The 26,749-nt window shown below is 45.2% G+C and overlaps 1 protein-coding gene across 1 annotated transcript in view; it reads right to left on the bottom strand.

The window, feature by feature from the left end:
* Positions 1-26,749, bottom strand: part of UHRF2 (ubiquitin like with PHD and ring finger domains 2) — a 690,531-nt gene that overhangs the window by 370,591 nt on the left and 293,191 nt on the right. The window contains exon 5 of the mRNA XM_069230126.1: positions 1,271-1,380. Within this exon, the coding sequence (XP_069086227.1) occupies positions 1,271-1,380 (110 nt within the window). The remainder of the gene's footprint in view (positions 1-1,270; positions 1,381-26,749) is intronic.

The following is a 26,749-nucleotide window of genomic DNA, read 5'->3' on the forward strand; positions in this document are numbered from 1 at the left end:
TCACTTTTAATAGATATATTACTAAAGCATGATGTGGTAGCACACTACCATTTACAGATGGTAAATTTCCAAGAAATGCCCCAAACCCTTTCCACTAACTTGCAGCTTTACTGATAAAACTATACAGTGTAATAACAATCTGTGAAAATTGGGTTTCAGAAAACATTTATCCTTTGCACATCATTAAGCAAAAGCAGTGGTTCCCAACCTGTGGTCCGGGGACCCCTGGGGGTCCGCAAAGCCTCCTCAGGGGGTCCGTGACTGCTTAAAAAATTGAATAATATTTAAAGATTAGGTCCCCAGCTATCAGTAATGACTCAGTGTGGAGGTCCCAAGATTCCAATAATGATTCAGTGGGGGGTCCCCGGGTTTCAGTAATGATAAAGTGGGGGTCCACCAAAGTCAAAAGGTCGGGAACCACTGAAGTTAAGTGTTCTGATTTGTTTTCATCCTATTATTATTATTTTTTTATCATACAGAAGTACATAAACTGGGCTTTCACAACTACTGAAATATATTTTGAAACATTTGCACAGCTGACTTAGATATTTAAATGTTGTCTTTGTACAGAAGATCAGACAGTTCACCTTACAAAATCCTTGAACTCTGCAGTCAGAAGAAAAATTAATTGTAATGAGACTAATTTTTGACCTCTGTCCCTGAACACAGAGCAAATTTCACAAGATAAGATCAAGATTTGAAGGCATCTTTATTGCTCCTTCACTTTCTGACTGAACAGAACATGTGCTCTTTTTCAACTCGTCAGAAGGGGCAAGTAAGTCCTAAAAATAGCTCAACCTGATAAAATGTGACTCGCCATAGCGAGTGGGTGAGTGGGATTTTCCAAGGCCTGATCTAGTCTGCATATGTATTAAAACGTTGTCATACTAGGGAACGGGAGATATTAAGGGTACACAGAAGAATGTTAGAAATTGTGGCAAAACACTATGCATGTATAGAGCATGTTATGGACAAAGGGTTTTTCCTTAAGTTTCTTGTTTGTGATAACATATCCTTTGTACCAAAGGGAGAAAACAATAAATAGTTCTCTAAAAGAAAATTAAGTACAACTGAGTAAACAGTGCTGTATTACCACTCAGACATTAACTGCTATTTGTAATGTTAGTTGCAGCCTGTCCATGGAGAATAATCAAAAAAGTGAATCTACAAAAGATAAAATTTCTCAAGAAACAATGGAACACTGCCATGTTCAAACCTGATTGAAAAAAGTTGAGCTTTTCAAAGCAATGACATTACTATAAATTCTTACGTTTAAAATCTCCGTCACCAAATGTTAAGGGATAAGCACCAGGATTTTCAATTTTGTACAGTTCCTCTGGAAATTGAAGTTTGCATTCTGGTACCATTTCATTCTGCCCACTGTAAAATAAAAGGCACTTTGAAATAAAGATGCAGTATTTAGATCAGTTTTTCCACAATCCAGAAATTATGCCAGGAAATGTTGCTAAACATTAGTAATAACTCTCTTGCTAAATGCTATATAAATCTGGCAACATAACACATTGCTGGTTATTATACCAATAAATATATGTAATAGTTTTCTTGTCATAGCTATTTATACATTTTGATAAACAGGAGACAAAGCCACCTAAGTTATCTGCTGCAACACATAGCTCAATTACTGGACATAAAGTAGAAACAGATTCATATTTAAAGAATACGTTTTAGCCTGTTCTTTTTGCTCAGACAGTTGTCTGCTCTAAGGGAGAGATGCTACATTATTTGGTTCACCTAGTTACTTCCAAACAAATTATTCCCTCTGACATGATCAACACCATAGCTAAGACAAAGCCACCCTCTCACTTCTCCAAACCTTTTTCCTCATCTTCTTTGATGAAAAACAGCTGATCATTTCTGAGTTCATACTTGACTAACCCAACCAGTGTCTCCCTATTTCAAGGTCTAATTCCAGAATGATTTAAACAATAGGTCAGGTCACCCCTATGCTAAAACACGCTGGGAGGGGATCCTAAAACCCTGAAAAATTACCTGCCTTTAGCAAACAGTCACTTACTGGCAAAGAGCCTATCAGGTTGTGTGGTAACTCAGGTCAAGTTATTTATGAATGAAAATGAAGAAAAAGTTACTTACATTTGGTAATGCCTTAGCTGGCAGGTACTATACTGAGCTGCAGACTCCTAACCTTAGAATTATCCCAGGCACCAGACTGGATCCATAAGATATTTTGTGAGCAGTACCCCTGCACACCAGTAGGGGGTGTCGTTTGGCTCAGTGTGTGACATCGGCATTGTCCAAGCCAGAAGTGACGACCACAGCATCTATATAAGCACTACTCAGACACGCTGCCATCTGTTTCTTTTCGTGACTTTCGTCGCCAGAAGTGTGGAGCCATAAAAAGCACTGACACTGGTGTGGATAACTAGGCCCCTGAAAAGGATACAGCCCTGTCCCTAGAAATCCATTCTCAGAGTGGGGAGAATAGGTGGGTCAGTAAGGAATTTGAAGCTATAGTCTCCACTAGTCTCTACCAGACAAGGCATTACTGAAGGTAAGTAACTTGTTCATCTGACAGAGACTTCTAGCTGCAGATTCCTTATCTAAGAAAAGACACCCAAGCAAAACCATTCCCAGTTTCAGAAAAGGAAGTCCTGCAGGACCGAACGGGCAAAATGGCAGTCACGATAGACCTGATCATCAAGTTAGTTACATTCGGTAATGCCTTAACTGGTAGAGACAATATCTAGCAGATTCCTTACCTTGGAATTTCCCCAGGCGTCAGACTGGAGTTGGAAGATGTTTTGTGAGCAGTACCCCTGTGCGCTTGTAGATGGCATTGATCGGCTCCATACAGTGTCTGCACCGGAAGGGACGTCCAAGTCACCTAGGCGGGCTCACATCAGTTACTTTTCTCAACTTTCCACACCAGGTGCACCGACACTGGTGTGTCCAAACTATGACCCTGAAAGGGATCATCTGTCCGCAGGGGGGGGGGAGTGGGTGGGTCGGTAAGGAGTCTGCAGCTAGATATTGTCTCTACCAGATAAGGCATTACAGAAGGTAAGTAACTTGTTCATCTGACAGAGACTTCAAGCCACAGATTCCTTACCTTTCAAAACACATTAAAGAAATACCGTCCCCAGTGGTAGGACTGCGGACAAATTTAAGCTAGAATGTCCTGAAGGGCCCAAGGGGCGAAATGCCTGTCCCTGCTGAGCTGAATGTCCAGGCAGTAATGTTTGGCAAGTGTGTGCAGGGAAGCCCACATTGCTGCCTGGCAGATGTCCAGGACTGGGACTCCACTTGCTAATGCAGTGCTCACATATTTTGCTGTGGTGGAATGAGTCCGTAATCCATCTTGAGGCTGCTTCTAAGCCAGCGTGTAACAGATTTTGATGCATATAACAACCCATTGAAAGATGGGTCGTTTCTTCACCGTCCAACCTTTCTTCGCCCCAACATACCCAACGAAGAGTTTGGTCATCTACTCAATCTCTCGTGTACAGTCAAAGTATAATGACAACCCCCTTTTAGGGTCCAGACGGTGGAGTCCTCCTCTTCTTTAGAGGGATGTGGACGAGCGTATAAAGCGGGCAAGGTGACAGATTGGTCCACAAGAAATGGTGTTACCACTTTCAGCAGAAAAGAGGCCCTAGAGTGAAGCACCAGTTTGTCTGGAAAAATGGACGAGAATGGAGGCTTGAACTATAAAGCCTGAAGCTCATCCCAGCAGACAAAATTGCCAGGAGAAATGCTCTTTTGTGCATGAGCAGCCAGATGGGACAGTTATTAGGAGATTCAAAAGGAGCTCACATCAAGAATGTAAGGGTCGAATTAAGGTCCCATTGAGGCATAATAAAAGGAGAAGGAGGAAATATATGTACAAGACCCTTCAGAAATATATTTACAATGGGGGATTTAAATAAAGAGGGTTGGTCAGCATTCCGCAAGAAGGCAGACAGAGCAGAAAGATAACCCTTCAGAGTACCCAAAGCAGAGCCCTGCTGGGCAATGGTAAGAATAAAAATAAGAACAAAAAATAAGAGCATCATAGCGCGAAGCAGAAAGCAGGTCTTTTTCTGTAAAATATCATAAAAAGTCTAATAGCAGGCGTATATCTTATTGGTGGAGGGATGCCATTGCAGACTTTAGGAGGAGGGTCAAAAGCTGTCAACTGTTGTCAATCAATCTCCACACAAGAAGGCGGAGAGTTGACAGTTTCGTGTGGACGACTCTCCCTTGCAGCTGCAATAGAAGATTCTCCAAAAGGGGCAGCCTGGATCTGAGGAGCAATGTTTATGTTCAAAGGCTCAGGATACCAGACTCTCCAAGCCTAAACCGGAGTCACAAGGATTACTTGGGCACGGTTGTTCCTGTTCTTCTTGAGACCTCTGGGCAGGACTGGTATGGACAGAAAGTCCTACAGAAGGCCTGAGCTCCACTCGAGACAAAAAGTGCTGCCTTGTAAACTCAGGAATGTGCAAAACTGCTGACATTGCGCATTCTCTGTGGAGGCGAACAGATCTAACCAAGCCTCTCCCCAATGCTGAAAAATACCTTCTGCCTCCTCTGGATGGAAACGCCACTCGCGATCCGCTAGGCATTAGGGGCTGAGTTTGTTTGCTCTTGCATTCAGAGAACCTGCCAGATGCTGAATAACCTGGTATATGCCCTGCTGTTCCAGCCATGTTTAGAGGCACTTGGCCTCTTGACAAAGGGTCCATGATCTCACCCCGCACTGTTTGCTGCAGTACCACACTGCGGTGGTGTTGTCCGTGAACATCTGCACTAACCCTCCCGTGATGGAGAGTAGAAAGGCTTTTAATGCCAGTTGGATAACTTAGAGCTCCAGCAAGTTGATGTTGAGTCCAGATCCCGCCAGAGACCAGAGTCCTCTGATCTTCACCTCTCCTAGATGGCTGCCCCATCAAAGAAGTGACAAATTGGTCACTACTGTCAGATCTGGTTCAAGAAGGGAAAGGGGTCTGCCTCTGAACCAATCGCGGTTTGTGTGCCATCACTGCAGATCTTGTGCACCCACTAGAACTTCAGGTCCCACTGTAGAGCTGACATGAGTCATCTGGCAAGAGCTACTAGTAGGATGTAGGAGACCATGAGACCTAGCAGCCTCAGTCATTCTCACAGAAATCTAGGATAGAGGCTGAAACATCAGTATCATAGCCTGAATATCCTGGGCTTGCCATTCAGGGGGATGAGCCCGAAATTTCACACTGTCCAAAACAGCTCAGATGAAAGGGAGCGACTGAGAGGTAGTCAGGTGTGACTTCTGCAGATTGATAGTGAACCCCAGCGAATGCAGGAGGTTCACTGTAGTCTGAAGATGGAAGACGACAACCTGGGGCGAGGCCGCCTTCAACAACCAACCATTGAGATAGGGGAAGACTGGCACCCCTGATCTCCACAGAGGCGCCGCAACCACGCCATCACCTGGGTGAACACCTGAGGGGCTCTGGTAAGGCCAAAGTGGAGCGCGCTGAACTGACAGTGCTCATGGCCTACCGTAAACAGGGGGTGGTGATTGTAGCAGACACCTGGCTACCCAGCCCATGGGGTCCTTTAGAATTGTGCCCTTGCCCATGCATAAGCTTGGAAGCTTGCGCCAGACAGTGGTTGGGATAGGGTTGGCGCAGTTGCACACCCCTTCCATAGCCATGAAAGGAGTGAAAGGCAGACTCGGGTTGACGTGGGGCAGATGAGAGGCCCAAAGACTTCGCCATAGCGCACAAGTCCTTAAAACACTCCATCATTGAGTCTGGCTTGTCTCCAAAGAGACGATTGCCATCAAAGGGCATGTCCATGAGGCAAGCCTGGACATCTCCTGAAAACCGAGATGTTCACAGCCAGGCATGGCACCTTAGTGCCATTGTCGAAGAAACCGCTCTGCCCAGTCTGTCATGTCTAAACCACAGCAAATAGTGAACTTTGCTGAGTCTCTCCCAGCCTTTACCACTTGGGAGAGAATGGCCTAGGCCTCCCCCAGGACCTGATGCAGCACTTGGGCCTGGTCGTTCTTGATCTTCTTAAGAACTTTGGGCAGAAGTGGTATTGACGAAAGCCTTAGCTCCACCTGAGACGAAAAGGTTCTGCGAACGAAGCCACCTTAAAAACGCCAGCGTGCAAAAGTGCTGACAATGCACGTTCTTGACAGTGGTGAACAGATATAACCAAGGCTCTCCCCACCACTGAAAGAGACCTTGTACCACCTCCGGATGGAGACGCCTTTCATGATCTGGTAGGCATCTTTAACAGAGTTTGCCCACCCTGGCATTCAGAGAACCTGCCAGGTGTTGAACCACGAGGGATATGCCCTGATGTACAAGCCATGTACAGAGACGGACAGCTTCTTGTCAAAGGGTCCATGGCCCACCCGCACGGTTTGTTGTAGCACCACAAGGCGTGGTGTTGTCCATAAACACCTGAACAAGCCTTCCCTTAATGGAGGGAATAAAGATGGTAGACATGCTTTCAATGCCAGTCGCATCTCTCGGAGCTCCTGCAAATTGATGTGGAGTCCGGATTCTGCCAGAGACCAGAATCCTCTGATCACCACCTCTCCCAGATGGCCATCCAATCCCAGGTGTGATGCATCTGTCACTACTGTGAGATCTCGCTGGGGGAGGGAGAGGGATCTGCCACTGATCACATCGCGGTTCATTAGCCACCACTGCAGATCTTCCGCAGCTCTCTCTGAGATCTGGACCATCTCTGAGACATTTCCCTAATGCTGTTGCCAATGGAACTTCAGGTCCCACTGTAGAGCCTGCATATGCTAATGTGCATTTGTCACCAACAGAATGCAGGAGGCCATGAGTTCCAACAGTCACAAAGTCTGTCTCACTGAAACAGGGAAGAGACCAAAACATTTATCAAAGCCTGAATACCTGGACTCGCCACTCAGGAGAATAAGCCTGAAAATGCACTGTGTCTTGAATGGCTCAGATGAAAGGGCGCGTCTGTGAGGGAGTCAGGTGTGACTTCGGCATGTTTATAGTGAACTCCAAAGAGTGCAAGAGGTTCGACTTAGTATGAAGATGGGGGGGGGGGCAGCGTGGGGCAATCCCACCTTCAACAGTCAATCATCGAGGTAGGAGGAGACTGACACCCCTGATCTCTGCAGATGAGCTGTGACCACTGCCATCAACTTGGTGAACACCTGAGGGTTGCTGGCCAGGCCAAAAGGAAGCACAGTAAACTGGAAATGCTTGTGATTGACCGTAAACCACAGGTAATGCCTGTGGGCAGCGAGGCAGGACAGGAGTATATGTCCCCCAAGTCCAATGCTACCACCCAGTCTCTTGGGGCCAGAGCAGACAGAACCTGAGCCAAGGTGACCATCTTGAATTTCTCCTTGCTGAGTAAGTAGCTGAGGGGCCACAGGTCTAGTATAAGACGAAGGCCTTCATCATTCTTCGGCAGAAAGTAGTGGGAATAACAATCACGACCTACTTATAGTGTTTGGACCTGTGCCCTTGGCCGCGCAGTGGATGGGCAGCATGTGCAGCACGGTGGCTGGGAAGGAATTGGCAAGGTTTGCGGCCTAGCCCCTTCTGTAGCCACAAAAGGGGCAAAAAGTGGACATGGGATGGTGCAGGGCAGAAGATAAGCCCCAGGACCGGACCATAGCTCGCCTGCCTTTAAATCTCTGAAGCGCCAAGCCAGCTTTTTCTCCAAAAAGACAGGAGCAGTCGAAGGGTATGTCCATCAAAGAAGACGTGACATTCCCCGGAAACTCTGTGGTACGTAGCCAGGCATGGTGCCTAAGGGCCACAATCAATGAAATTGCTCTGCCTAGCAAGTCATTCATGATGAGTGTGTAGGAAAGTTCCCTCTTTTTGGCATGGTTAGCCCCACTTTTTGCCTGATGTTAGTGTGCTTAGACTGTTTCCACTAGGATCCTGCTTACCAGTACTCCAGCGATTGTGATTTCTCATCCAAATTTTGTTGCTTTGGTACTTCTTACACACCACAATTGGCTTACTGGTGTACACCTGTAAGTCCTTAATATATGGTACTTAGGTACTCAGGGCATTGGAACACCAGGGGTCCTCCATGGGCTGCAGCATGTATTATGCCACCCATGGAGAGCCCATGAAAACTGTGTCTGCAGGCCTGCCGTATGCAGCCTGCGTGAAAAGGTGCAGGCACCCTTTCACTACAGGTCACTATACCAGGTCAGCATAAGTCACCTTTATGGTAGGCCCTTTCAGCCCAAAGGGCAAGGTGCAGATCCCTGTGTGTGTGGGCATCCCTGCATGAGCAGAGGTGCCCCTATGTTCTCCAGTTCCAATTCCCTAGACTTCGTAAGTGTGGGGAAGCCATTTAAGCTATGTACTGGCCACTGATCACTACCTCTGGTCCAGCTACAATATGATAACTCTGAACCTAGGCATGTGTGGTATCAAACGTGTCAGAATAATACCCCAATACTGATGCAGGTATTGGTTGTATGATTCCATGCACTCTGGGGGCTTCTTCGAAGATCCCCCAGTACTGCTACTACCAGTCTTTCAGGGTCTGCGAGCAACCCATGATGCTGCAGCTCCTCAGACAGGATTTTGCCTCCTGCTGCTTCATCAGCTTAAGCAGGGGAAGGCAGAACAAATGATTTCCTGTGGGGGAGGGGTGCAACCTCCTCTCCCTTTGGAAATAGGTGTTACAGGGCTGGGAAGGGGCAGCCTCCCCACACCACCAGACTGCTTTGAAGGGCACATTTTGTGCCCTCCTAGCATAATCTGGTTTGCACCAGTCCAGGGACCCCTGGGCCCCAATCTTATGCAAAACTGCACAAAGGAAATGGGAGTGACCACTCCCCTGTCCATCACCACCCAAGGAGTTGTGCTCAAAAGCTCCTCCAGATGGCCACTTGATTATGTCACCTTAGAAACAAGATGTGCAGAGGCCCCTGGGAGCATCTGACTGGTCAGGTTAGGTAGCTGACGTCAGTGACCCTTCTGATAGGTAGTCACCTCAGAGAGTGACCAAGTCCCTTTTTGGGCTACTTAGGGACTCCCTTGCGGGTGGGTCCACAGATTTGTTGTGGAAGACTTCACCAGGACCTCTCTGCAGATAACTTCTGCTCCTGGCCACCGGAACCGCTGCTGGACTTCACAGGAACCGAACAAAACTGAAACACCTTGACGACCTCTCCTTGCAACATCATGTCTGCAACTCCTGTCAGCAACTTGCAACATTCCCACAGCTGTGCATCCTCTGGGGTCGGCAAGGCTTCAGCTGCACCAAAGAAGCAAGACAGAATCTCCCTTGGAGTGAAGGAGTCACTCCCCTGCATCCACAGGCACCTTAGGCAATGACATCCGGCTTCTGGGATCTGTTGTCCTCTGGACTTGCGAAGATTCGCCAACACAGGTGGTGGTTCTGAGGGATCCCCTGGGTCCTCTCTGCCTTCTGTCCAATGCGGGAGATGGTGAGCCCTTGTCTGTGCCACTGGGACAGAACCCTTGTGCACCGCAACTGTTGCAGCAACCAAGGCTTGTTGACTGCTGCTCAGAGGGATCTTCAGGCTCCAAGTAGCCCAGGCACCCGGCACTCTAACTCTACAAGGACAGTCTCCTCTCTGCTGCTCCAGCGAGGTGGGACTACTCTACAGGTGTGCTGACTGGGCCTCACTGCAGCTTTACGGTGCCTTCTGCCAGAGTGTTGCTCATGCGGGGCTCCGACTGCTTCTACTGGCTCTCCTGTCTTCTGAGGGACAGTCCGGACTCCTCTCTAAGGGCCAAGTCCCCAGGTTCTCACTGGTCCTCTTCAGCTTTGCAAATCTCCAAAAGCTCCTGTTGCATTTGCTTGTTGGCAGTCCTCCTGACTACTGACCCGTCTGCAATCTGGCGACCGACAAGGGACAGCTACTAGGTGACTTCAGGAACTCCTCTGCAGCTCCTGGGCTCCACAGCTGGACTTCATCACTGCTGACCTAGGTCTTCCCCCACAGAAGGGCGGGCATTGCCTCCTGCCCCCCTGAACACTGCTGCGTGGACTGGACTCTGTCCCCTTCTTTTACAGGTCCTCTTCATTCGAATTCCACCATTGTTAGCCAATGGGATGACTAGGTAACTTACCTCTACTCTCCTGGTTGCTGAGGGGTCTTCTAGATACTCACCTCTTGGGGTTCCACTATCTCCAGCCCTTGGCTACCTACTCCATATCCTCTGGTGGGGGGGGGACCCATTCTTGCATTCCAAATTTTTAGTATATGATTTGCCCCCCCTATATAGCCATTGCTATTTTATGCTATTTCCCAACCTGTGTATATTTTGCATGTACTTATCTCGGGGGGGGGGGGGTTGCCGCCTATAATAATCTAGTTTTGTGTTCCTGTAATAAAGTACCTTTATTTTTGCACCACTGTGTGATTCCTTTTGTGTGTTATAAGTTGCTGTGTGAATACTGTGGTATTGCAAATGCTTCACACTCCTAGTTAAGTCTTGGCTGCTCACCACAGTTACCACAGGAGAGTCCTGGCTATCTAGACACTTTAACACTAGTAAGGGTTGGCTGGACCCTGTATAAGCAGTAACACCACAGGTGTCCACCAAACACTAGGCCAGCCTCCTACAGAGTCCACATTGAATTGTGAACTTTGCTGCATCTCTCCCGTCTGCTACTGCTTGGGAGAGCATGGCTAGGGCCTACTCCGAAACCATAGGCAGCATGGAAATAGTAAGTCAAAAGACATGTGGTGTTCACAGATGGCAAGCCAGGCAGTCGGAAGAAAACATCTTCTTCCTAAGAGTCTCCAGCCTCTTGGACTCCCTCTCTGGAGGAGCGGAAGGGTTCACATGAGAGGTGGAAGCCTGGACCACCAAAATTTCAGGGGTGGGGTGTAGCTTGAGGAAACCTGGATCCCCTGGGGCGGGGCGATGACGACGGGTCATTGTCCTGTTCACAGGAGCCCTTGGTTTGGACGAGGTACCCAAAAGGACATCAGTGAGGCCCTCATTAAATGGGCAGCGATTTAGATGAGGAGACTTGTGGCTGAAGCACCTCTGTCAAGACATTAGTCTTGACCGCTACTAAGGGAAACTGAAGGGCGAGGACCTCTGCAACCCCCGCACCAGCATAGCGAAAGAGACTCCCTCCTCCATATCCATATTAGGGAGAGAAAGCATGCCAGCATCCATGAAAGTATCCAGGCAACCGGCTTCACCCAGATCCTCACACCAGTCCATGTCTTTTTCATAAGGCTGGACTTCCACAGGGTCCAGTGCCCCCCCCTCCCGCCCCAAATCCCAGCCGACAGAAATAGGGCTTAGGATCTAATCTGAGAGGCAAGACTCCTGATGGCGACAGATACAGCACCCCTCTGGCTCCGTACTGGAGTTGGGGCTCAAAATAGGTATAGCTCTGGGTGTGTCATCATCAGGACCAGCACAGGGGAAGACTGAGGAGACACGGCCGGCATTGCTTCGGATCCAGAAGTGGATCATTGGGGCCCCACTGGCACTGGAGCTGCTGAACCAGCAGGGGCCCCTGCTGAACCCGTGGGCCCAACGGCCCACCAGAGGGGTTGGGCTGCCCAAATATGGTGCACATGGCATCATAAAACTCCTGGAGTTGGGCGGGGGCCACTTCGGATCCCAGAAACTGGGGGAAGCTTTGAGTCTGACCGAGCGCAGAATAGAATGAGACACTCCAACATCTCATCGGCCGACAGATGCAGAGAAGTTGAAGCACGCTTTGTTGTCTTCTTATTGTGCTTGGACTTACCTGAGTGTCCAAAAATTTAGACTAGGGGGGCGACCTTGGACCCCGCGACCGTTCCCAAGGCCTTCCTCTCAACCGGAGTCGCAAAATGGCCCGCCATAAGCTTGAGGGAGCACTCTCTCAAAGCCTTCAGGTTCATTGCGTAGCAGTCGGGGCACAACTTTGGTTGTGGTTGAGGCACCACAGGCAAACAAGGCCCAGGTCTGTCACCGACATCGGCCGATGACAGGCGGTGCAGGGCTTGGAGCCGGCCTTCCTAGCTGACATCCTGCCACACCAGGCCATAAACCTAAAAAATATGTTGACAAAACATCAGAAAAAAGCTCAGTCAAAAGTGACTGAAGGGGTAACTCTTTCCGTATCTGTGCTGGCTGGCACGAAAAAAAGAATAAATGAGGTCAGCGCGTTTGTGTAGCACCTATATAGGTGCCGTGGATGTCACTTCAGGTTTTATGATGGTTTTATGACGCACGTGGAGCCGAAAGATGCCACCTAGCGGTTCGCAGGGGTACTATTCACAAAAAAACTTCTGGATCTAGACTGACACCTGGGATAATTCTAAAGTAAGGAATCTGCAGCTAGAGATCTCTATCAGATTTCCTTGATTCATTTTGGTCAGGTTTCAGGCCAAGATGCAGCATCTAAACCATGATACTTCAAACAGCAGATGACACTCTGTATAATGGCTAAGGACACTTCCTATCTACTCCTCCTGGACCTCTCTACTGCTTTTGACATGTTTGTAAACTCTTCATTTTGGGATTAAGTTATGATCAGTGGACAGTTCACAATAGTTAGTAACATGACTCTTGGCATCAAAAACAGATATCAGCAAAATACAAGAAATACAAGCAAAATATGATACATTCCTGGCTTGCAATAATTTATGACTAACAAAACTATGTGGATGTCTGATATTTCTAGAAATATGCATCTAGCATCCTAATGTTTGGTGCTAAGATCCAGCCTTCATCATAATTTTACTATTCTGGCACATCCCTCGCTCCTAGTCCAATTTCCTCAACAGACCTCATCTCCTCAGGGTGTTCTATCATCTGGAGTATACAAAAGACTCTTTATCACTCTTGTGCAATCCACCACCTCATCTGCCCTCGTGAGCTTTACCTTCCTCTTCTCACTACTGCCCCTGAACCATATTTCTAAGGATGCTTTATGAGAGGAAGAGATGTCACAGTACATTTAATTCCCTGATTTTTTGGTGATATCATCACCTGATGCTATTTGTTTCGGTCATAGTTTTTGCATCTAACACTTTGGACTGTTTTCCTTCTGAATTCTAAGCCTGGTATATCCTGTCTCTTGTCTCTGATACCAGGAGGAGTTTAGAGCTTTGTGGATTTCTCTAGTGCTATCTTCAATCAAGATTTACAACATTGGCAAAGGACATGCTTCCCTTTTTGGGTATTTCCACCTTTGGATCTTTAAAGCAAACACTTTATAGATTTCACTTACATTATTCTGTACAAGGTGGAACTGTAAATACTTTTAGAAGCTGGTCTTTCACTTGGCATTGAAGAAGGGTACTCAACAGATCTTCCTAGCGTCCAATCATTGTAAGACATTCTCTCAGCAACTCCTCTAGCTACAAAGTTTTCCACTCTCACATAGACTCCCTTTATTCTCATGGGGCAAATTGCTTCTCTTCTCATACTTTCCAACATTTCATACCACTTCAATGTGGATGACATAGCTTTTCTTAAAAACTGACTCCTAGAAAGATATTTAACTGCTTAGCCTTGCTGTAGAGGAAATTCAATACTTGGTGACCATCAATCATCTCAAGCTTAATATACTAGCGCCTCAATTCCTGTCTGAGCCTGACTCAATACACTCACTGTATTAAACTGTAAACCCAACAATTGTGAAATGCGCAAAATCACAAGGACCCATTGATTCTGTATCCATAGATTCACAAATCTATTGTCGACTCTAAAGAGGAATAAAATATATTTTCCTGGGAAAGGATTTCAAACATGTGAGTCAATCCATGGTGTTGCCTAGACTGGTTTAAGCAAACTCTTCCAGAAGGAATGCCTACACTACACCTATCCACTCTCAACTCTACCCGGACACCAGCGTAGATATGGATGGTCGACCTACACAGCTGTTCTTTATGTTTTATGCACTGACCGACTGTGTCAACAATAGACCCCTTGTACTCTAATTGGGCAAGCAGACGGGGACCCTGTTTGGAACCTAGACATATGTGGGGGGATTCTCTAACTTAGTAGCTGCCCGACGTGTGTATTGTATTACTTACTGGTGGATGCTTCTGACTCTCTCCTTACAGAAAAAATGTCTTGATCTCGTATCTCCTGGACTGCAATATCTGTAATCGACTTATATGAAAAATAAATAAAGTTATTTTAAAAAACTCTAGCCCGGAGGGAGCAGCAATGCTAGCAACCAGGACAACAAAGTTAACCAATCTCTCTCACATTTAGAAGACTTCAATTGGTCTCCATATTGAGGCAAGGAATACCTTGAAACTAGAATGCATGACATATGCAGTCATCTATCACAGCTCTCCAAACAACCTTGGTCGCAAGGCGATAATTTTAAGTGGATAACACCACCCCCTGATCTGTGGCACTCTCCTACTCGAAACAATGTTCATGGAGAACAACCAAGTGTCTCCCCTTCACTGCCCCTGGCTTTAAGAACCATACAAGCATTGTAATTGCAAAAATATAGCTGGAAATTGTGCTTTTCCAGAAACCTATTGCCCTCTAATAGAGTCCTGTCACCTCTTGGGAGTACCTAAATAAGTTATTTTCTATGATGTACTGAAAATGTATTGTGTGCCTTACTTTCTCATCACCTTTGGGACATACTTATTTCACACTATATGTACACATGATGTGTGTCTTTTATTCGTCCTATCTTCGCAGAAGATGGTAATAGGTTATTAGTTTCTTCACAGTTTGTTTTTCTGGTCTCTTAACGTTTGTACAACTGCCCATGCAAGCTGTGCTTATGTAAAATGCTTTGACACATTGTGTCTGGTCAGGACTACACAAAAGGGTTAAAAATAAATAGTTTGCACCAACAACAAGTCAGCATTTACAACATTTAACACATCCGAGGCCATGCTTGCCATGAATAAGCATGACTGAAGACCAAAACATCCCTAAAAGTAGGAAGAGCTGCACAACTGTTTACCATCAAAGAGCACTGTTTTGCATTTACAGAAATGCCTGGTATAGACATTCCTGGCCACTTTGGATACCTGCAAAATGACCTTTTAAAAAATGAATGTTAACGTTTGTTGGAGCTTGTTTTAAAGCACTAGGGTAAAATAACTAGCAATATATGTACATGAATAAGAAAGTCAGAGCAGCAGAAGGTCACTAATTAGTCAGTGAAACAAGGTATAATTTAGAACTCAGACAAGCAAGTTTATTAACCAATATAGACGATATTATGGGATTCAGGAAGAATCTCTTCCTCAAATAACTTTGAGTCAGGACTTGAGAGAATCAGAAGGCAACCATGAGCCACATAATTCAGCAGGTGATCAAAGATGTGGCTAATATAGAAGAATGCCTGACAAAATGTTTCCTATGCTCCTTTTTTGGTTGTGAAACACACCCGCTCTTACCCATCCGCTTGAACAACTGGTTGAGGCGTGGGAGTAGGGTTTCTGAATTACCTAACGGATATTGGGACACACATCGAATCACGTCCACACATCTTTTTTTAGCCCCATCTGGTCACAAGGCTAAGTGTTACCACTTCACCTGTGCTTTTCCTCAAAGCTGCTCCTTATCTTTCTGGTTCCAATTGTCCCACAACACCTCAAACTGAAAGTGAGAAACAGCTGCCTAGTCTAGACTGATGCACTGCAAGGGAAGTGTTTACTGCAGTGCTCTATTTGTTGGTCATCAGCGAGTGGAATCACGACAGACCCTGTAAAGTAGTTTGCTATAAAATTAGTTGGCAGGTTGTGCACAGTCCTTCCAGCACACAGTGAAACTACTACAGACAAAGGCGAGGAACACATACTGCATCTGGTGGGGAGAAGTAAGTAGACCCCTGGTACAGGAGACAGAAAATGTGGTGGAAATGACAATGTTGCAAAGTATTACAAATGGGGAGTCACTATGACATCACAGTACACAAGTGTGCTCAGCTGCAAAATAAAACTAAATATGAAACAATATGTAGTTTTCAATGTATTCACTGGAACACACAATAGGCCTAAACATGCAGATGGTTTTCAAATGTTTCTTAAAACAATGGAAAAAAAGTTGACTGGTGCCCAAACATTTAAAGAGAATTGAGACTACAATACTACATACTTTAAATGTAGGAGAACCAAGACCCTTGGTCACTCAAAGAGGTGGGGAAAGTGTGACTCTTGATCCCTCCATGAGACAGAAAACAATGAGAGAGAAAAATCCTCAATGTAGGTGCCGTGCCCAGCTGCGGCCATGGTCAGACAGGGTGAGCCGAGTCTGGGGCATTCAGAAACATGGGTGCAGAAGACTAAACACAATATAGGAGAAACTTTTGTTAGCCATGTGTTGTCTCTCAGAATGCTCTTGCAGCAGTCCATTCAAGTTAGAAAGTGCTTTATGTTCTTTTAGGAACAACCATAATATCTCATATAGCTAAAATATAATCTCCAGGTCACTGCATAATGTGCGCTACACTTGAATGCTGTGACCTAAAACATGTTTGGACCATGTCCTGTCTCACTAGATGAACCCAGGACAAATAGATGAACAAGTTACTTACCTCTGGTAACTTTCTTTTTGGTGTATACTTTATCTAGGAGCAGATTCCTCACTGTTTGACTATCCCCAGGTGCCGGTTTGGATCTGAATTTTTCACCATCAATTGCTTGCATCAGGGTGCTGTCTAACTCTGCGACCCTCTGGCCACAGGTGAGGAAGGTGTGTCTGCAAGGAATCTACAGTTGCCTAAAGTATCAACTAGAAAGACTATTATCAAAAGTAAGTAAGTTGCTCTTCAGATGACAATTCTAACTACGTATTCCGCACCTCATATCTATCCAAGCAGTACATCCAACAAGGTGGAGGAAGGGAGGGCTGAAGAGTGGACTCACACAAAAAAGTCCTGCAGAGCCAAGCAGGTTGGTGAACAAATGCACATACACCCATGTAATCACCTGGCAGATGTTAGGGGCAGGAACAGCACTTGAAAACACCACTGATGCAGCTTTGGGTCTGGTGGAATTAGCCCATGGGCCTCCAAGGGACATCTCCTTGGCTAGGGCATAGCCTGTCTATAAGCACAGGACAATCCACCTTGACAGAGCCTATTTTTGCATCACCTTCCTCATCCTAGCAGGAGCACAGCCTGTGAAAATGTGGCCACCAACTCTGTATTTCTTACACTTGCGAGTAAAACCTTAGACCTCTTTTTTGATTGAGCTGATGAAACCTCTTCTTTTTTGAGTGGTGTAGAACAGAGAGAAAAGCAGGACAGATAACTGACTGACCCACAATGAAGGATGATAATATCTTATACAAAAGAAAGCCCAAGATTTGGGTACCAATTTGTCTGGAAAGAAAGTTGTGTGCGGAGGTTGAACTGACAGTGCCTGCAGCTCACAGACATGGATGGAAAGTGATTCCGATAAGAACATGTTTATAGTGAGGAGCCATTGAGAGCTGGGCATGGGCTTTAACGGCGGGCCCATCTCAAAAATATGACCCACGTTAAAATCCCACTGATGCATAATGAAGGGCTTCAGTGAAAACATCAACCGCTGAAGGAATGTCATCAAACGGGGACTTCAATAAAGAAGACTGATCAGCTAGCCCGGTTGTGGAGGTTGGGGGAGGGGTAACTGTAGTTGACTCCTCTTCTGGAGACTCTGCGTTGGTCTCAGACAATGATGTAGTGAGTCAAGCCCTGACCGCCTCTCTTTAGTAGCCTTTACTTCCCTTTGTTCTCCTACTTTGCTTATTCAGCCATTATGAATGGGAGTTCCTGGGCTGAATGAGTGGTGAACATACTGGGGGGTTGATGTTGCCCTACTGCTTTTACGTTTTCTACACTCCATTCTTACGGGTGCTTATGCCCCTTATGTTTGGTGGTATCTTTCTGCTGCTAGGTATATGGATGTCATTCTTGTTGCTCACTATGCCTTTATTCTATGATGTTCTGTAATTCTGTTTCTCGCTGAATTGTTTCTACATTCAGCCAGCCGGCAACTATGTTTTTATATGCATTGGTTTTTTCAGATGTGTTATAAAACTTCCTAAAAATACATATATAAAAATAAGACTCATCAGGCAAACATAATAAGGCAGTGAGGGGCGAACTATAACATTTAACTGTGGCCACCACAAATTCTTTCTGACCAAAGCATAAAACACACAACAAAATGTCAAATGTCTTAGCCTTTACAGGATGAGGCTGAAGGTGCCCATACCAGGTCACAAACTTATCTCACTACTCCAAACAGATGGATTTAGTTGAGGGGTGCAAGAATAACATATATGACTCAAGGAGGTAAGTTGAAAGGGCTCACTTGTCCCCCATTCACGGTCTGCCAGCTGACGTCTGCTCAGCTCCTTTGCACTTGCATTGAATGAATCTCCAGATGATTTACTAGAAGGGATATCCCCCTGACGGTGTAGCCATCTTGAGAGGCAAAGTGCCTTCTGGCAGAAGACTGAAGACCCCATGCTCCCAGCACGTTGTATTACCTTGGTGTACTCATGCTGTCTGTTAAGACTTGTATGATCAATGATCTGCACTTTTATCAGGTGACTGCCCCAAGCCAGAGACTATAGTTTTGTCACTACTTTGCATGGGAAAGGGAAAACGACCTGCTGTCTGTAGGAGTTCTGTGATCAACTGCAGCATGCCCACCTTGAGCAGCCAGTCACTGAATCCCTAAACTGCAAAGGTGGGCCACAACCACTACATCATGAACATCTGAGGAGCCATGGTGTGACCAAATGCTAGAACAGAAAATTTGCAAATGTGAAAAGCCGCAGCCCCACAATAAACCAAAGACAGAATCTGAACCACTGCAGGGTACGTACTTTCATGTGCACTTCCTGAAGACCAAGCCTGCCATTCAATCCTCGAGCCCCATGACGGAAGGAGCTTGAGTCAGAGACATTTTAAATTTGTTGTACTGCAAAAAGCATTTTGACTGAACCCTACATCTTTCTGGGCAATAGCAGAAGGAGCACCCGTTATCCTTCATTGCTTTAGGTACCTTCATTAAGGACCCTTTGGCCAGAAGCATACGACTTCCTGCAGGGTGAGGAGTGATCTGCTGAAACTGTTGTGTAGCCATTTTAGTTATAGCTCCATGCATGTTAGTTTAATACACTAGGCTGCTGTGCACTTTAACCTAGATATATTTTATTCAGCTTTGCATTGTTATTTTTACAATAACCAGTTTTACGGTCGTGTTTTATTTGATCAATCTAACTGTTTTTGCTTAGCCTAGCACTGTGTTCTCAAACAAGACATTCTTGATCACTCTGTGCTTCATTCAAGGTTACAGTGTGGTACATTGCCGGTGAACGTGGTAGAAGTTTAGTCTCCAACATTCGTAGAAAATACACATCCTTACGTAGGGACATTTTCTCTGAACATCAGCTGTGTTATTATAAAAACACTTCCTAGTCCCATTACACGTTTAGAGGGAGATTCCAGCCAGGGAACCACAACTGTAAGCTGAATGCTGAATGCTTCGCTGCAGATGCTAACGCAGACTACAGGCCTTTGCTCAGGTATAAGGGTTGATGTCCTCCGGGGGGAACCTGAAAGGCAGAATTAGAGCTTAACATCCTGTGCTCAGGTTATAACTTAGATAGGAAATAGTCCATCAATGCTAGTGACAATATGATAGCGTTTTTCTAATGCTTCACTCTCCTTGTCACCATTTTAATACTGTCATGTTGTGTCGTCCTGGTTATTGCAGCTCAAGCTTTACTAACTAAGATGCTGTTGTTTTATTAAACCAGTCATTGAAACGTATACTGCTTCTGCTTGGCATTCATATATGAGACTGAATTGTGAATGAGAGAACCGGATGTGACCTGAGTGACCACGACTTCCCTGAGAAGCCTAATATGTCATGCGCTCAGCTGCCCAATCATCCCTATCCTCTGGTAGAGATGAGGCACTGCTAGTTAGCCGGAGCAAACCCCAGATTTAGAGTGACAGGTGTCACCCACAGTGGGTCAGACCCAGTATCCAACACCGTGGCCGATCTTGCTGCTCAAAATCCAGTAGTCTCACTAGAATAATGAGAGCGTACGCAACATGGCGCCGCCAATGTTTGGTCAGGCTCTAATTTTCGGGTCCTCTGGAATATCTCTGTCTCATTATATATAATGACACCTCAATGCTGTATGCGGAGACGTCCGTGGTGCTGAGGATTTCCACCACAGCTGTGTAGGTGATCCTACTACAGCTGGAGGTTGTTCAAGCTTGAACTTCAAAAGGAAAAAAAAACTTTTTGTTGTGTCTTCTCCGAACTCATAGTGTAACTATCATGGCAAATCCCCAACAGGTACACATAGCGGGTAACATGAGACAACCTCTAACAGCACATTTATTAGCGAATGGCCTGACGGCCGGGGGGGGGGCAGTGACATTTGTGGTGGATGCTCATGCAGCTTATAGAACAGAACTCTTTTACTCTTGGGTTATATTTCCAGCAGTTGATGGGAACACAAATACATTTCACCAATATACACCTGCGAATGCGCCTGGACAATACAGAGCATACGCATATTTAGAGATACCTCTATCTTATCAAGAACATAATAATTGGCTTGATGGCGCCCTACCCCACACAATATTACCAGTAAGGTTAGGTCCACTAAGTAATGACGGTCCTACTTGGCCACCTATACACTACATCCTGCGGTTGCAAATTTAGCAGTAGCTGAGGTTCGTCGCTTATATATTGAATTAATAGCAATATATAGACGATTAGTACAATTTGTGATGCAAACACTAAACACAAACCCAGCACGTGCTGCTCCAGCACATCCACATGCAGCAACGCCAGGTATAAATCCTGCAACTGTACATTCCATTATGGGTAAAGTACCAGCCAAACGAGAGGAAACTCTGTTTTGGTTAGCACAGAAAATTAATACGCTGGAAGCAGTATTTCCCCATACGGGACCTTAGGATAAACATAGAATACTAACAATGTGCTTGCCTTCTGGGATGGTCCCTGCAGTAGAAAACTGTAATACTTGGGGCACGGTATTTGCCCCGCTCTATACAACCGCACATGGTACACCGACACTTGCCAACTTACCGGAAGTGTTAAAACAAATTCAAGATGAATATGGGGCTGCCCCGGCCCTAGATTTGGGGATGCAATTGATGGGCAACTTTGCCACAGTATCCTCAATCATTTTAAGTAACCTTAAAGGGGAAGCGGTCTCACTTGCAGTGCGCATGTGGCTCCATGACGTGCCTCAAATAATAGCAGTGACCTATTCAAGTATTGGTCGAGATAGCTTAGGGGCCAAACCACAATTTCAGGGTAAATCGAACAAAGATACCCCCAACCAAGCACCTGAGGGTAATAAGAAACGCTGGTTTAAAAAGCAACACCTCCTAAGAAAGAGAGGGGAGAATCTCTGCGTATGGAGACCCCACAGAATAGGTATAATCTCAGAAATAGAGATAATATAAAAATGCCTAATAGATATCAATATACTGATACACGCCAATCTCGTTCCTTTCATGACTCATCGGAAAAAAGAAATGAGAGAGGTGGGCGATCAGAGCGAAGAACATAGTACGTGAAACTGAAAAATACTGAGACAGGAATCACAACGCTCTTCGGAGGTTTCTGTTAAAAAGGAAGAGAAACCTGCCCAACAAAAACAACAATTTAAAAAGAAAAAGGTGGCAGCAGTCGCAGTCCGACATGCCACACAGGAATAGTGTCCTCTTGAAGAACAAGAATTGGGCTCTAGCCTTGCTAGTCATCGCGGCAGAGGTCACAATAGTTCGCCAGAATCTTCTAGAGCATCTGGAGGTGAAAGCAACTGATGACTTTATACAAGTATAAACTGCGGACATGCGTGTCTCCACACCTGATAGGGTGTACAAAGTAAAGCTAAAGTTAAAAGGAGACATTGAACGCACAATAGACGCAATCTTTTGGGATCGCATATTAAAAGTATATGATGTCTTGTTGGCCGAACAAGATTGGCCACCTGACTTTGTCCGTACTTGCCCATATGGAGAAGATGTCATTAAGCCTTCTTTCTCGCCCCTTGTTCCAGTGGAACTCGCTGAATCCTATTCCATTGAATGGGCTTTGGCACAAACACCTGCATTATACAGAAATCACGTGGGATGGGATAAAGAATCCCCCTACCATGTCATTCTAATTAAAAGTGAACCTCAGCCACAACTGCAGTATCCAATAAAACATGAAGCAAAAGCACCAGTGAGAGAAATACTAACACAATTCGAGTACCATGGTGTGATTGAACCCTGTGTCTCGCCAATGAATAACCCATTATTCCCCGTAGCTAAACCAGACCATTCATACAGAATAGTCTTAGACTACAGATATTTAAACAGTCATACACGTACCTATGCTATCCAAAACTAGCATAGCACGCACTAATGAGCAACATAGTGTGTAAAAAATACAAAACAACACTAGACATTTCAAATGGGTTTTTCTGCCAGAATATAGCGCCTGAGAGTAGAGACTTAACAAGTTTCAGCGCACTAGGCTCTCAGAAAAAATTCTGTTGTTTACCTCAGGGGTATATGAACAGCCCAGGACTGTTCGCAGCTCGTGTCACTGCTATTGTGCACGAGATTGACCCTGAAGCATTGTCCTATGTAGATGATATCTATCTCACGGATGATGCATTACTACAACATTTAAGACAGGTAGCCCGCATTGTTGTAGGGTTTGCTGAATTTGGCTACAAATTTAACTTAAAAAAAACAAAAATAGCCTTCCTCAGTGTCCTGTTCCTAGGATATGAGCTGTCAAGTGAAGGGAAGAGCCTAGCGCCACAATTCTTAGAGAAATGCACACAGTTACAACCACCGAATACGATGAAAAAACTCAAATCATTATTGGGTTTCCTAAATTTTGACAGAACCTACATTCCAGATTATGCTACACGCATAAAACCTTTATATGACTTAATACGGCCCGATTTTTCAAGTAAATTCTGGACAATTGAACATACACGCATACTTCGAGAGTTGCAGACAGATATGCTTGCAGCACAACACCTACATACGAGGGACAATAAAACACATTTGGTCATCAGAGTAATAGCTGGGGCCATTGGTTTCACCTATGTGACGTTTAATGAAGGTGAGAGAGTCCTGATTGCATACAAATCGCACTTGTACTCAGCGGCAGAACAATGCTTTGCTCCCACTGAGAAATTTCTCACTGCTGTGCAGATGGCTGTCATTAAAGAAAGACCTCTTGCCCAAGGAAAACGCATTACTGTTGTTTCTCCAATCCCAGCTCTAGAGGCTGTTACAAAAGCTAGCGTTCCAAACACAAAAGCATTACATCCACGATGGATATAATGGGCTACGTCTCTGCCAGCCACTGATGTAGATTACATTTTTGACCCAAAGTTACAAACTCAAGAATTTTTACAATATGAAATAGAATATCCAGTTCCAGCAAACACTTTACCTATTGAGCAGTATCATAGAGTCATGTACACCGATGGGTCTGCACAACCTGCAATTGGAACTAAACATCAATATTCTGCTGCTTGCACAGTCGTAAGTGGCTATATGGAGGGCGATACATTTTGTCCTCTACATACCTTTACACAGACCCTAGGGGATTGTACAGCACAATTGGCAGAGCTAACAGCTCTGCTGATGGCACTGGAACACACAGATCCTGCACAGTTTACGCTGAGTGTTTGTGATTCATATTATTGTGTCCAGTCCTTTAATGAATACCTACATTATTGGCGCCAGAATGGGTTCAGAGATTCCAAAGGCAACACCATTAAACACAGACTACTGTGGGGGAAAGTAGCTGACCTGAAAGAGACGCTACTGAATGTCCATGTTGTGCACACACTTGGACACCAGCGCGTTGGAATACATGTTGTTGGAAATACACTGGCTGATGAAGCCGCAAAGTCAGCATTGGCAGTTGCCACTGTAGCTGTGCAGTGACTCGCTCGAGTTCCAAACCGGACGCAGACATTTGGGTTTACGTGACAGCTGCGGCTGATGGTACACCCTATCCTGAAGGATTTCCTAACAAATATCACTATGGTATGGGAAGTATGCTGAACATTTAAGTTAAGATACCAGGCGTAGGTGTACGAGACATCCCCAACAAAGACATAAGATCACAATTGATTAAAGCAGCGCATGAAGGGGAGTGTGGCGGCTACAATTTCGATCTTGCAGGCCCGTTATCGGTGGCCAGGTCTCTATAAAGAGACTAAGCAGTATGTTCTTTGTTGTGACATTTGTCAACAAATCAAAGTTTCCACTGCCAAGCGCCCGCCGCAGACACCCCTCTTAATTTCAAACAAACCATTACAATGTGTGTACTTGGACCACTGTGGTCCCTTATCACCTGATAGTGCATAAAAATATATTTTAGTCGCTGTTGATCCATGCTCCAGATTTTTATGGGTGTGGCCACAACGCTCGGACTGTTATTAAAGATTTGTGAGTCTTTATCGGTACATATGCAGTTGCGGCTTTCCATTCGGACCAGGGCCCTGCTTTCACCACAAGGGCATTTAGGGACTCCATGGCTTCGTTGCGGGTCCAACTCCAGTACTCGTCTCCATTTCATCCCAAGGGAAATAGTGTTGTGGAGCAATTAAACCTTGATTTAAAGCAATCCTTAACAGCCAGAGTCTTAGGTACGGGTCGTAGTTGTCTTAACCACCTGTATGGAGTCCAGAAAGCACTAAATAATCTGCCTAGAAGGTCCCTGGGGGGGTCGTACTTTATATGAGTGCCTGTTCGGAACTCAAATTATTGTTCCGGATCTTGATGGTCCTGGTGTGGACACCTTTTGACATAAATGAACGTGTCACTGTCCTACAGGAATTGAAACAGTTCCATGATGATAATTCTTCCAAAAGTGTCGCCTCCACAGGAATTAAGGATGTGTCTGTAACATCTACCGGCTGGATTCCCAGAGTTGGGGATCCTGTACGTGAGAAAGTTGCTGTGAAAAAGGAACTTGGCCCTTCTTATCGAGCACCAGTCCTTGTACTAGGGATACACGGTACCAGAACTGTTATTTTACCACCGCTGGCCGGTGCCAAAGAAAATCGTTTTGTCTCCATTGACAATGTCAAACTACACCATGTGGCCGATCCTGCACAGCCGACCAAGAGGAACATCCAGTAGTTCCTGAATCCCTCTCACTACTGGCGAAGACGTTCCTCTACAAGTTGTTTATACCAACACCGACACCTCTTCAAGCTTGGGGAGGGTAGAAGATGATCTTGCATTAGTTCCGCTAACGTCAACTAATTTAGAAACATTTGACAAAGTCAACTCGACTCAAACACAAACGGATGGTGCTATCTATAGTGTGCCACCGCTTGAAGCACCAACTCCACCACTGACAACGGCTCCGCCATTTGCACGAACTGCCTCTGGTTATTTTGCTGACTTCAACGATGATTTCTCAGACTCATTCGCCTCTTCGACAGCTGATTTGTCAAATACACGTAAGCTAACAAACTGCCCTAAAGAAACACATTTTATTTTTCCATGGAATTATCTATGGCTCTCTTTGACTGTCCTAGCCTTTCTACTTTGGATTGGTTTTGTCATTCCCCTTTTCTTGTTAATACGTGGTCATTTTTTACCTGAAAGATCGACAGTTGAACTGGTGGAGGAGGTTTTGAAACCACATTTTTCTTCACATAAAGTCCGAAGAGACTTATCCTTTATAAACATTTCCGCAGTGCCAATTCCTGATGGGATTGTCTGGAACAAAGTTATGTTTGATATATATGGTCCCACGGAAGTTATTCAAATACTGTACGTGTTCAAATTATCAATTAATGATATAGTAATACCAGGCATTGTTTCTGATGTTTGGGATGTGAAAACAGTTGATTCCATGATGACTGAATTGCAATATTTTACTGTCTTTGAAAACGGAGATGTTTACCAACTTAAAGAAAATTATGGTGATATGTTCTGTTATAATTATTATGGGCACCATTTCATACATAGAGCGAGGAGTCCCAAAACTGTTTTTAATTACACGCAATGGGAACATTGCCCGACTCCGCCGCAAGGAAGTTCCAAAACATATTCTGAAAAGTTTGCATATTTTTCTGGGCACAATCAAAAGAATGCTGAGTCATATTATTTTAAAGGACCACCTACTAAGGATATATATATGTTATTGACCAATACGAAATGTATATATTCGGAATCCTTTGTTTCCCCGTTATCAATAGAAGGCTATGAATATTGGTTCAAATCAATTGATCTAAAAAGTGTGTGGGGAACACAAAATTGGCAAATTAAGGGAAAGGAAACATTGTTTAGAGCATGCCTTATTCCTGTACAAATTATCTTTTTAAACGAAACGGTACAACAAACGAGTTGTTTAGGCTTAGCTAAAATTAGGGAATTAAACATGCCCAGCCTACCTGCCCCCACAAAGTTTTATAAATAGCAAAAATATACGAATGATACTGGAAATGAGCTTGATGAGTGGGTCCAGAATGGTACATTAAATGCTTCACTGACACGTCCAGGCGGGTGGTTATTGTGGCCAATAGATACCAATGGGTGTCATCAATGTTTTATTAATTCCTCGGGGGTTTTAGGACGAGTAGGCCAGACCCTCGCTATATATTACCAGAGCTTGCGGATATAATTGTAACATATAGGCCCTCATTGCGAGTTTGGCTGGCGGCGGTAGCCGCCATCCAAACGGGAACCGCCACTTGGCCGCTCCGCGGTCAAAAGACCGCGGAGGCCATTCTGGCTTTCCCGCTGGGCCGGCGGGCGCCCGCCAAAGGAGCGCCCGCCG

Source organism: Pleurodeles waltl, chromosome 1_1 (assembly GCF_031143425.1).
Source record: "Pleurodeles waltl isolate 20211129_DDA chromosome 1_1, aPleWal1.hap1.20221129, whole genome shotgun sequence".
Classification (NCBI taxonomy): Eukaryota; Metazoa; Chordata; class Amphibia; order Caudata; family Salamandridae; genus Pleurodeles; species Pleurodeles waltl.